This window comes from Anomaloglossus baeobatrachus, chromosome 8 (assembly GCF_048569485.1).
Source record: "Anomaloglossus baeobatrachus isolate aAnoBae1 chromosome 8, aAnoBae1.hap1, whole genome shotgun sequence".
NCBI classification, from domain to species: Eukaryota; Metazoa; Chordata; class Amphibia; order Anura; family Aromobatidae; genus Anomaloglossus; species Anomaloglossus baeobatrachus.
Genome location: NC_134360.1, coordinates 260,493,820 through 260,506,783, shown reverse-complemented (window position 1 = coordinate 260,506,783; position 12,964 = coordinate 260,493,820). Strand labels below are relative to the sequence as shown.

Genomic DNA, 12,964 nt, shown 5'->3' with positions numbered 1-12,964 from the left:
GACATATACCCTATATGATTTGTTAGACGGACACTGGCATTATAAGATGGACCCCATTTAACATTAAAAAAAAAATAAATTCTTTTCCTTCACCAAATTTGGGGGTGCGTCTTATAAAGCAAAAAATACGGTACTTATCAGTTTCAATGTGTTTATACTCTGGCTGTGTTACGGCAGGTGGATGAGACCCTCAGTGATAAGGATAGTGGGGTGCAGGCAATTGAACCTCGGAGATTAGTAATCACTATAGTGGCAATACTAGGGTTTTTTTACATAAAGGAATTGTTGACGATTAGACAACCCCATCGTAAAGTAAAAAAAAAACAAAACCTTAAAGTAGCGGTCAGGAAAGTAACACCTATAAAAGAAAATTCCTGCAGTTGGTGCCATTTTATTGTAAAACAATTACTAGGTATTGTTAGAAGGCCATGACTGAAATATACGGAGAGTATACTCTATAGGCCCCGTCACAGAGATAAATCTGCGGCAGATCTGTGGTTGCAGTGAAATTGTGGACAATCAGTGTCAGGTTTGTGGCTGTGTACAAATGGAACAATATGTCCATGATTTCACTGCAACCACAGTCCTGCCAAAGATTTATCTCTGCGTGTGACAGGGCCTTAACAGATATACAGCTGCACTCTGAGGCACTAAGGCATGCAAATCTTGAATATAGAAATTTAGACATGCAGTTCTGCTAAGGAAATGGATAAAAAAAAAATAAAAAATGGAGACACTTAACACATAAAAAGGCCAGTTTTCTGTGAGCCCAACAGCCATTGTCAAGGCATATCTCTTTGCAGAGTCCCTACCTAAATGCCTCCATTGGGCTGAAAATATTACAAATTTTATGAGTGGGCAGGAACCTCCTAATACAGTAGAAGATTGAAAATCGCCTTAAGCTGGTGGGGAAATAGCTCAGTCAGAAAGCATGACTAATATAAAATGAAAAACAAAAACCAAAAGAAAAAAAAAAAAAAAAAAAAAAACTGTCACAGAGGTGATACGGCCGGTTGACAATCCTGCGGCAGCGAGTATAAGAAACTTCCAGAGATTGGCAGCATGTGTTAACTGACAGTTCCTCGTTTCTGCAGCAGCGGACTCTAGGATCCTGGGAATTGTCAGTCTTTCTTCTCAGTTGCCAGCCTTTGACTTCCTTTATTAACCTCACCCTGGGGTGGTTTGGGTGCGTGTTATAATTTGTTCTTTGCCGAGTTCTGGAGAAGTCGTCTTCTGTTGCTCCAGACTCGTGGTTGCTACAGCTGAAATAAGTGTTAGGCCATGTGGCCACGGGAGATTGTTCTTGCAGACTATGGTATTTCTGCAGGTTCATACAGCAACTCCCCAGAATCTGCAGCTATCTATTGCCGCAGTATTTCTGCAAATTTATTGCGGTAAACGTTCCTGTGGAATTCCCGCCCTGTATCTCCATAGTGGAAAGGCGGGAATTTCACAGAGAATTCCGCATGAATAATTGACATGCAGTTATGTGCGGCTGCAGGACATCCGCAGCATTTTCCGCAGCCACAAATACTGCAGCATTGATACAGCACTCCCCAAATCCCATAGGATAACATGGGGAGTGTCTGTACTTGTGTAAACCTGCGAATTTATCTGGAAAAATCTGTGGGTTTTCCGCAGCTAAATCCGCAGCTACTTTCTCCCATGCGCACATGGCCTTAGTCTTTGCCATCTACCAGGACTCTGGTGGTAGCCGTTGTATTTCCACTGTATTGTTCCCTTGGGTCTTCCTTTAGTGATCGTGCTCGGACCGCTCATACCCTCCATCCTTACTCAGGGCCCAGTTGCTAGAGTGAATTAGGGCCACAGGTATTCCAGCTCGGTGACAGGTGCGGAGCCTGTATAGGGCCGGTGAGGGCAGGGAGGGTGAGCTGCAGGTTGTAGTCAGGGGTCACCGCTTCCCCCTTTCCCTAGCTATAAGCCATTCCTCCCCCTTCCTGTGTGATGTCCATTACAGCCGGTATATCAGTATATATTCTATCCTGGGCTGTGACCAACCCCGACAGACCTTCATGTGCTGGACTTACATAAAGGTGGCCCTTTTTATGCACCAAGTGGCTCAATGTTTAAAATGTATTTCCTTAGCAGCAACGCATGTCCAAACTCCTATAGTCAATGTTTGCATACCTTCAAGCTTTCAGAGTGCAGCTGTATATTTGTTAGGGTGTATTTCAGTTTGCACCTGTTCACACTTGTCAGTTAGGAAGTGCTCTCAGTTTTCTCATTTTTTTAATTATGCAGATAAAACGCATCACTAAAGAGGTGGGGTCCGACCGCTGGGATCCAGACCGAATAGTAGAATGGGGCAGGTTTATCCCCCATGGAATGGACATGCTACACCACCACTCCATGCAATCCCTATGGGGCTGGGGAGCACCAGGAGGCCTATAGAAAATGAATGGAGCAGCGGTCAGATAGTTAATCCAACGCTACAATTTTCTACCGGGAAAAAAAAATGCTCCATGAAGGATAAAGTTCCCATGTCTGCCCTTCAGAGCAGCCCCCCGTACGCACCCCCCCGATCAGTAAGAGATCATGCATCTTGTGGATAGAGGATTGGTTTCATTAGACAAGCCCTTTAATAAATTCTAATCACCGCACAATCAGAAGTCGTCTGCGGTGATTAGATGAGCGACAACGGGAACAAGACCCCAATGCAGGGCCGAAACGTTGATTTAGTCGCTCGTTTCCTGACACCATCTACTGCACGGACCACATCTGTAAATAAACTGTGAACACTTTTTGCAAACGACTTCTGCGTGTTCGGTGATTACAATTATTGACTATATGGGATTCTCATCTCCTCCAGAGCACCTCCATCCTGACAGTGTGCACGCCACGCACACTTTAACCGTGTATAATCACATACCCAAGGCGAACACAAAGGCCATAAACTCCTGTATTCTGCACTGAAATAGAGAAAGAGAGAAAGTACAACATTTACTGAGATAGTAATAACTGTAAAAATCGACAAAATGTGAAACATTTTACCAAATATTATGACATCGCCCTCTAATGTAACAAGCCCTGGAGATCGATGAGTTCACTCAATAGTGAGTTAGAGAGGTGTGTGTGTGTGTATATATATATGTGTGTATGCATGTGTATGTGTGTGTGTGTGTGTGTGTGTGTATGTGTATGTGTGTGTGTGTGTATGTGTGTATGTGTGTATGTGTGTATGCGTGTATGCGTGTATGCGTGTATGCATGTGTGTGTATGCATGTGTGTGTATGCATGTGTGTGTATGCATGTGTGTGTATGCATGTGTGTGTATGCATGTGTGTGTATGCATGTGTGTGTATGCATGTGTGTGTATGCATGTGTGTGTATGCATGTGTGTGTATGCATGTGTGCGTGTGCGTGTGCATGTGTGCGTGTGCATGTGTGCGTGTGCATGTGTGCGTGTGCGTGTGCGTGTGCGTGTGCGTGTGTGTATTTTTAATTTTTCATAGTCAATTGAAATACTAATTCTATGTCCCAAGAATGACAAAAGTATATTAGGAGTGATACCTTTATAGGCTAACCAGAAAAATCATATTAGCAGCTTTCAGAGCACAGAGGCTCCTTCTTCAGGCAAATTACAAATGAATTACTGAGACCAAACACAACATTTAAATGAATGTTACAACAGGACATGGGAAAGATGAGGCCTCCTAAAAGATAAGCCAAGGAAATCAAATTAAAGTTTTTTCTTAGAAATGCAGATGAGTTGGAGGTGTCTGTTCAGATCACTTCTGAGGTTCTTCTGTTGGAGGTGTCTGTTCAGATCACTTCTGAGGTTCTTCTGTTGGAGGTGTGAAGTGTGTCCATGTAGTGAGTCATAAAACCAGGTGTTAAATTGAGTCCTTTTGTTAAGGATCCAAACAACCTAATCAGTTTAAATTCCCAAATTTTTCTCTCTCTCATCTTTAAAATGACCTTTCAGTATTAGTACTTTTAAACAGCTTTCATCCAAGACACAAAAAAAATCCATCATCTACAGTCAGGCTCTGAGGTCCATCCGGATCTGCTCAGACAGTGAGGACAGAAAACTACATCTGCTATCCCTGAGAAATACATTCCTACAAGGAACCATCCACTGATAATAGATGAACAGATCCACAGAGCTACAAGGATCCCAGGAAGCAGCCTCCTGGATTACAAACAGAGGGAAGATAACAATAGGGTACCACTTGTGGTCACATATAATCCCCACATGAGCATCCTAAGGAAAATTGGTGCTGATCTTCAACCCATATTCCACAGGGTCCACAGACTGAAAGTAATATTCCCAGAATTACCACTTCTCTCCTACAAACAGCCCCTAACTTAAGGAATCTCCTTGTTAGAAGTGTCCTCTCATCACCATCAGAGACGGCACATTCCCCTGTAATGGTAAGAAATGCAAGACCTGTACCCACATTTTACCAACAAATACGGTCCACATCGCCAACACAAATCAGGACTACAAGATCATGGACCTCTTTTCATGTACATCCTCCAATGTGGTATACATGATACAGTGCACAAAGTGCCCTGGAGGAATATATATTGGGGAAACTAAACAAAAGCTACAAACCAGGATGAATCTCCATAGGCACACAATAAAAATGAACTGGACACGCCTGTGGGAAAACATTTCTCCAGACCGGGACACAGCATGACAGATTTAAAAGTACTAATACTGAAAGGTCATTTTAAAGATGAGAGAGAGAAAAATTTGGGAATTTAAACTGATTAGGTTGTTTGGATCCTTAACAAAAGGACTCAGTTTAACACCTGGTTTTATGACTCACTACATGGACACACTTCACACCTCCAACAGAAGAACCTCAGAAGTGATCTGAACAGACACCTCCAACAGAAGAACCTCAGAAGTGATCTGAACAGACACCTCCAACAGAAGAACCTCAGAAGTGATCTGAACAGACACCTCCAACAGAAGAACCTCAGAAGTGATCTGAACAGACACCTCCAACAGAAGAACCTCAGAAGTGATCTGAACAGACACCTCCAACAGAAGAACCTCAGAAGTGATCTGAACAGACACCTCCAACAGAAGAACCTCAGAAGTGATCTGAACAGACACCTCCAACAGAAGAACCTCAGAAGTGATCTGAACAGACACCTCCAACAGAAGAACCTCAGAAGTGATCTGAACAGACACCTCCAACAGAAGAACCTCAGAAGTGATCTGAACAGACACCTCCAACAGAAGAACCTCAGAAGTGATCTGAACAGACACCTCCAACAGAAGAACCTCAGAAGTGATCTGAACAGACACCTCCAACAGAAGAACCTCAGAAGTGATCTGAACAGACACCTCCAACAGAAGAACCTCAGAAGTGATCTGAACAGACACCTCCAACAGAAGAACCTCAGAAGTGATCTGAACAGACACCTCCAACAGAAGAACCTCAGAAGTGATCTGAACAGACACCTCCAACAGAAGAACCTCAGAAGTGATCTGAACAGACACCTCCAACAGAAGAACCTCAGAAGTGATCTGAACAGACACCTCCAACAGAAGAACCTCAGAAGTGATCTGAACAGACACCTCCAACAGAAGAACCTCAGAAGTGATCTGAACAGACACCTCCAACAGAAGAACCTCAGAAGTGATCTGAACAGACACCTCCAACTCATCTGCATTTCTAAGAAAAAAACTTAATTTGCTTTCCTTGGCTTATCTTTTAGGAGGCCTCATCTTTCCCATGTCCTGTTGTAACATTCATTTAAATGTTGTGTTTGGTCTCAGTAATTCATTTGTAATTTGCCGGAAGAAGGAGCCTCTGTGCTCTGAAAGCTGCTAATATGATTTCTCTGGTTGGCCTATAAAGGTATCACTCCTAATATACTTTTGTCATTCTTGGGACATAGTGTTTCAATTGATTTTTCTGGCTAACACGGTACCACAATATTACCCTGTATTGCACATCATATTTTTCATAGTAAAACAAATAATCTTGAAATCTTGCAGGTTTCACTGGCAAGAGTAGGCTGCTGCTTTGTTCTGTAGCGATCGTCTGCAGTCAGCACCGTCATCATAAGGGCACACCGATATACAATAGAGCGAGGTCCACCATTCACAGCAGGTGATACACAACACCTCACTCCGCACAACTCTGCGCACACTTTCCCATAAAAGTCAAACATCTTCAGTCAATGACATCTCTAAAGGCCATTAACATCTTCGGTAACACGCTGCCGCATAGCATGTGCCTGACAAGTGTAATATTTATTTTGATGAATTGTTAGTTCTCTAGAACAGTGGACAGACTAAACAAGCTAAATGCACCAGAATTCTTCGGCAATTTGCAGAAAATAAAAAAAAAAAAAAAAAAAAAAGCGATAAAACCACCAACATTGTCTTTTATATGACCTACATGATATTTATTATGCATTTTAGGCACTTTTTACAGCTACTTTGCCAAGGAGGCTCTGGCCTTGCTGAATGGATCATTGATTACAGGAAGGGGCACGACCTACTAATGTAACAGAGCACCCAAAAAAATACAAAAATTTGAGCCAGAAAGATACAAAAATAGGGTCCATTTACACTGCAAGATTACCAGGAATACTAGTGTGCAGCCTATGTGCAGATCGTGCAGCGAGGGTTGTTCGTGCGTTCAGCCTGGGATAACACGCTATTAAACGCCCACCCATCCAGCAAAACAATCTTTAGTATAGACTGCTTTATCAGAAAACAAACCAACATGATAAATTTTGCGCACTTTATGACTGTCCACTTTGAAGAATTAGGATGGGTGGCAAGGTGGCTCAGTGGTTAGCACTGTACAGTGGCTCAGTGGTTAGCACTGCAATCTTGCAGCGCTGGGGTCAAATCCCACCAAGGACAACATCTGCAAGGAGTTTGTATGTTCTCCCCATGTTTGCGTGGGTTTACTCCCACACTCCAAAAGACATATACTGTAGATAGGGATTGTAGATTGTGAGCCCCAATGGGGACAGTGATGCTGATGTTGGCACTATGTAAAAATAAAAGATTATATTGATGACTATGCCCCTATGAGATGCTGTCCCTTCTATCTTCCGCTTTGGACTGGTTGCCGGTATTACGCTTCTGACACCAGCCTTACATAAACAAAATTCCCTTCTTTTATTTCCTGGTTACTTACCATAAATTCCTTTTCTTCTAGCTCCTATTGGGAGACCCAGACAATTGGGTGTATAGCTTCTGCCTCCGGAGGCCACACAAAGTATTACACTTTAAAAAGTGTAACCCCTCCCCTCTGCCTATACACCCTCCCGTGCATCACGGGCTCTTCAGTTTTGGTGCAAAAGCAGGAAGGAGGAAACTTATAAATTGGTCTAGGGTAAATTCAATCCGAAGGATGTTCGGAGAACTGAAGACCATGAACCAAAGAACAATTGAACATGAACAACATGTGTACACAAAAGAACAACAGCCCGAAGGGAACAGGGGCGGGTGCTGGGTCTCCCAATAGGAGCTAGAAGAAAAGGAATTTACGGTAAGTAAACAAAATTCCCTTCTTCTTTGTCGCTCCATTGGGAGACCCAGACAATTGGGACGTCCAAAAGCAGTCCCTGGGTGGGTAAAAGAATACCTCGATAAAAAGAGCCGAAACGGCCCCCTCTTACAGGTGGGCAACCGCCGCCTGAAGGACTCGCCTACCTAGACTGGCGTCTGCCGAAGCATAGGTATGCACCTGATAGTGTTTCGTGAAAGTGTGCAGACTAGACCACGTAGCTGCCTGACACACCTGCTGAGCCGTAGCCTGGTGCCGCAATGCCCAGGATGCACCCACGGCTCTGGTAGAATGGGCTTTCAGCCCCAAAGGAAGCGGAAGCCCAGAAGAACGGTAGGCTTCGAGAATCTGTTCCTTGATCCACCGAGCCAAGGTTGACTTGGAAGCCTGCGAACCCTTACGCTGGCCAGCGACAAGGACAAGGAGCGCATCTGAACGACGCAGGGGCGCCGTGCGAGACACGTAGAGCCGGAGTGCTCTCACTAGATCCAAAGAGTGCAAATCCTTTTCACAATGGTGAATTGGATTAGGGCAAAATGAAGGTAAGGAGATATTCTGATTGAGATGAAAAGGAGATACCACCTTAGGGAGAAATTCCGGAACAGGACGCAGAACCACCTTATCCTGGTGAAAAACCAGGAAGGGGGCTTTGCATGACAGCGCTGCCAGCTCCGACACTCTACGGAGCGATGTAACTGCCACTAGAAATGCCACCTTCTGCGAAAGACGTGATAAAGAGACATCCCGCAGCGGCTCGAAAGGTGGTTTCTGAAGAGCAGTTAGCACCCTGTTAAGGTCCCAGGGTTCCAGCGGACGCTTGTAAGGTGGGACTATGTGGCAAACTCCCTGCAGGAACGTGCGGACCTGCGGAAGCCTGGCTAGACGCTTTTGAAAAAATACGGATAGCGCCGATACTTCTCCCTTGAGAGAGCCGAGAGACAACCCCTTGTCCATTCCGGATTGAAGGAATGAAAGAAAAGTGGGTAAGGCAAAAGGCCAGGGAGTAAAACCATTATCAGAGCACCAGGATAAGAAGATCCTCCAAGACCTGTGATAGATCTTGGCGGACGTTGGTTTCCTGGCCTGTCTCATGGTGGCAATGACATGAGATAACCCTGAGGACGCTAGGAGCCAGGACTCAATGGCCACACAGTCAGGTTGAGGGCCACAGAATTCAGATGGAAAAACGGCCCTTGTGACAGCAAGTCTGGGCGGTCTGGGAGCGCCCACGGTTGACCCACCGTGAGATGCCACAGATCCGGGTACCATGACCGCCTCGGCCAATCTGGGGCGACGAGAATGGCGCGACGACAGTCGGACCTGATTTTGCGCAGCACTCTGGGCAGCATCGCCAGAGGAGGAAATACATAAGGCAGTCGAAACTGCGACCAATCCTGAACTAATGCGTCCGCCGCCAGAGCTCTGTGATCTTGAGACCGGGCCATGAATGCCGGGACTTTGTTGTTGTGCCGTGACGCCATGAGATCGACGTCCGGCGTTCCCCAGCAGTGACAGATCTCTCGAAACACGTCTGGGTGAAAAGACCATTCCCCCGCGTCCATGCCCTGACGACTGAGAAAATCTGCTTCCCAGTTTTCTACGCCCGGGATGTGAACTGCGGAGATGGTGGAAGCTGTGGCTTCCACCCACTGCAGAATCCGTCGGACTTCCTGGAAGGCTTGACGACTGCGAGTGCCGCCTTGGTGGTTGATGTATGCGACGGCAGTGGCGTTGTCCGACTGGATCCGGATCTGCCTGCCCTCCAGCCACCGATGAAAGGCCAATAGGGCTTGATACACTGCCCTTATCTCCAGAATATTGATCTGAAGGGATGACTATCGGAGTCCAGGTTCCCTGAGCCCTGTGGTGGAGAAAAACCGCCCCCCACCCTGACAGGCTCGCGTCCGTGGTGACCACAGCCCAGGTTGGGGGTAGAAAGGATTTTCCCTGCGACAGAGAGTTGGGAAGGAGCCACCACTGAAGTGACGTCTTTGTTGCAAGGGAAAGAGACGTTCCTGTCGAGGGAAGTCGACCTCCTGTCCCATTTGCGGAGAATGTCCCACTGGAGTGGCCGCAGATGGAATTGCGCAAAGGGCACTGCCTCCATCGCTGCCACCATCTTCCCCAGGAAGTGCATGAGGCGCCTCAAGGGGTGTGACTGACCCCGAAGAAGAGATTGCACCCCTGCCTGCAGCGAAAGCTGTTTGTCCAGCGGTAGCATGACTACCGCTGACTGAGTATGAAACTCCATCCCAAGGTACGTCAGTGATTGGGTCGGTGTCAACTTGGATTTTGGGAAGTTGATGATCCACCCGAACTGCTGGAGAGTCGCCAGAGCGACGGAAAGACTGTTTTGACACGCCATCTGAGAGGGTGCCCTGACCAGAAGATCGTCTAAGTAGGGAATCACCGAGTGGCCCTGAGAGTGTAGGACCGCCACAACAGATGCCATGACCTTGGTGAACACCCGTGGGGCTGTCGCCAGGCAATGCCACGAACTGAAGGTGTTCGTCCCCGATGGCGAAACGCAGGAAGCGTTGATGTTCGGATGCGATCGGCAAATGGAGATAAGCATCCTTGATGTCGATCGATGCTAGGAAGTCTCCTTGTGACATCGAAGCGATGACCGAGCGGAGAGATTCCATCCGAAACCGTCTGGTTCTCACATGTCTGTTGAGCAGTTTGAGGTCCAGAACGGGACGGAACGAGCCGTCCTTCTTTGGCACCACAAACAAGTTGGAGTAAAAGCCGCGACCATGTTCCTGGGGGGGGAACAGGGATCACAACTCCTTCTGTCTTCAGAGCGTTCACCGCCTGAAAAAGTGCATCGGCTCGCTCGGGGGGCGGAGAGGTTCTGAAGAAACGAGTCGGGGGACGAGAGCTGAACTCTATCCTGTAACCGTGAGACAGAATGTCTCTCACCCATCGGTCTTGAACACGTGGCCACCAGGCGTCGCAAAAGCGGGAGAGCCTGCCACCGACCGAGGATGCGGTTCGGGGATGCCGAGAGTCATGAAGAGGCCGCCTTGGAGGCATTGCCTCCGGCGGGTTTTTGGGGGCGTGACACATATAGGAGTTCCTCTGGCCTTTCTCCGGCCTGCTGGACGAAGAGAATTGAGGCTTGGCGGAGGGACGAAAGGACCGAAACCTCGATTGTATTTTCCGTTGCTGAGGTCTCTTCGGTTTGGACTGGGGTAAGGAGGAGTCCTTCCTTAATAATCTCATCCAATCGTTCGCCAAACAAGCGGTCGCCAGAAAACGGCAAACCGGTTAAGAACCTCTTGGAAACCGAGTCTGCCTTCCATTTGCGCAGCCACATGGCCCTGCGGACTGCCACAGAGTTAGCGGATGCCACCGCTGTACGGCTAGCAGAGTCCAGGACTGCGTTCATGGCGTAGGAAGAAAAAGCTGACGCCTGAGAAGTCAAAGACGCAACCTGCGGAGCAGAATTACGTGTGACCGCATTAATCTCAGCCAGACAAGCTGAGATAGCTTGGAGTGCCCACACGGCTGCAAAAGCCGGGGCAAAAGACGCGCCCGTGGCTTCATAGATGGATTTCACCAGGAGCTCTATCTGCCTGTCAGTGGCATCCTTTAGCGATGAGCCATCTGCAACCGATACCACAGATCTAGCCGCCAATCTAGAGACTGGGGGATCCACCTTGGGACATTGAGCCCAACCCTTAACTACGTCAGAGGGGAAGGGGTAACGTGTGTCAGTAAGGCGCTTAGTAAAGCGCTTGTCCGGAACCGCTCTGGGCTTCTGGACAGCATCTCTGAAGTTAGAGTGATCGAAAAACGCACTCAGTGTACGTTTGGGGAACCGAAACTGGTGTTTCTCCTGCTGAGAAGTCGACTCCTCTACAGGTGGCGGCGGGGGAGATATATCTAACACCTGGTTGATGGACGAGATAAGGTCATTTACTATGGCGTCCCCTTCAGGTGTATCAAGATTGAGAGCAACGTCAGGGTCAGAGCCCTGAGCTGCGACGTCCACCTCGTCCTCCAGAGAGTCCTCAAGCTGGAAACCCGAGCAGCGTGAAGAAGTCGGGGAAGATTCCCAGCGGGCCCGCTTAGCCGGTCTGGGACTGTGGTCCGGGCAGGAGTCCTCCACGTGAGACCTAGGGCCCCCCCTGGGAACGCGCTGCGGCGCGGACCGAGAGGGGCCTGGAGGCGACGATCCAACAGGGCCCGGGGCCTGTGTAAGGACCGGTCTGGACTGCAAAGCTTCAAGCAGCTTGGCAGACCATTTGTCCATAGACTGAGCCATGGATTGTGAGAGTGACTCAGAGAGTTTTTCAGCAAAAACGGCAAACTCTGTCCCTGCCGCCTGGACAGGGGGAGCAGGGGGGGTCTGCCTGAGCCGAGGGGCCCACTAGTGACCGAGGCTCCGGCTGAGCAAGCAAAACAGGGGTTGAGCATTGCTCACAGTGAGGGTAGGTGGAACCCGCAGGTAACTTAGCCGCACAAGAGGTACAGGTCGCAAAATAACCCTGTGCCTTGGCACCCTTGCTCCTTGTGGACGACATGCTGTTGTCTCCTAGGAGAGTGATCACTGAGGGTATATGGGAAAGGGTATACAGCCCGACCGAACAGAAATATATAAATATATAGTATCTATTCCGGCACCCTAAGGGGACCAGCACCGGGTGACCGGTGTGGCTTACCGACCGCTAAAAAGCGGAGCGTGTGTCCTCCAGATTCCCTGCCTTAGGTCTCCCAGTGTTGCAGAGCTCTTTCCTGGAAATCCTCCACCGGCAGAATGCCAAAAAAATGGCTGCCGGAGCTCTCTGGGGAGGAGTGGGGCCATGGGCGGCGCTAGAAAAGTGCGGGAATCTGGAGTCCCCACAGTGATCAGTGAGGGGGGGAGGAAACATACAGGATGCTCCGGCCCTCACATCCGAGGTCAGGTCGGCAGTCCCGCCCTTACCCCTGATAGACAGGCCCGGGGGCGGGAGTTTTGCTACTAGGCCGCAATTGAAGCCGGGGACTAAATTTAAGACCGCGGCCGACAAGCAGGCGCGGTCGGCGCGGAAGTCCGCCGACCGTCACAAATAAGCAGCTGCTGCAGCGTCCGGGATGAAGGCGTTCCATGCACATCCCCCATGGGGACACAGAGTACCTTAGTGATGCAGGGCCCAGTCCCTGAGGATAAATGGACTCCTGTCCGACAGATTCCCACAGGGTCTGTGGAGGGAGCACGGTCCCAGTGAATGGATGACCGCTCAGGATCCCACTTCTCCCAGAGCCGCTAAGGGATGGTGAAGGAGACGGCATGAGGCTCCGGCCTTTGTACCCGCAATGGGTACCTCAACCTTAACAGCACCGCCGAAGTAGTGGGGTGAGAAGGGAACATGCCGGGGGCCCACTTTTCTTCCAACCGACATAACTAATATGAGAATGCATGAGTGGATGTGTGCCTCCTTCCACACAAAGCATAAAACTGAAGAGCC

The 12,964-nt window shown here is 48.4% G+C and overlaps 1 protein-coding gene across 7 annotated transcripts in view; it reads right to left on the bottom strand.

Moving 5' to 3' along the window:
- NPL (N-acetylneuraminate pyruvate lyase) overlaps window positions 1-12,964 on the bottom strand; it is a 46,564-nt gene that overhangs the window by 3,093 nt on the left and 30,507 nt on the right. For all 7 annotated transcript variants that reach the window (XM_075321236.1, XM_075321232.1, XM_075321235.1 and 4 more), the window contains one exon: window positions 2,891-2,930. In XM_075321236.1, coding sequence (XP_075177351.1) covers window positions 2,891-2,930 — 40 coding nt within the window. The remainder of the gene's footprint in view (window positions 1-2,890; window positions 2,931-12,964) is intronic.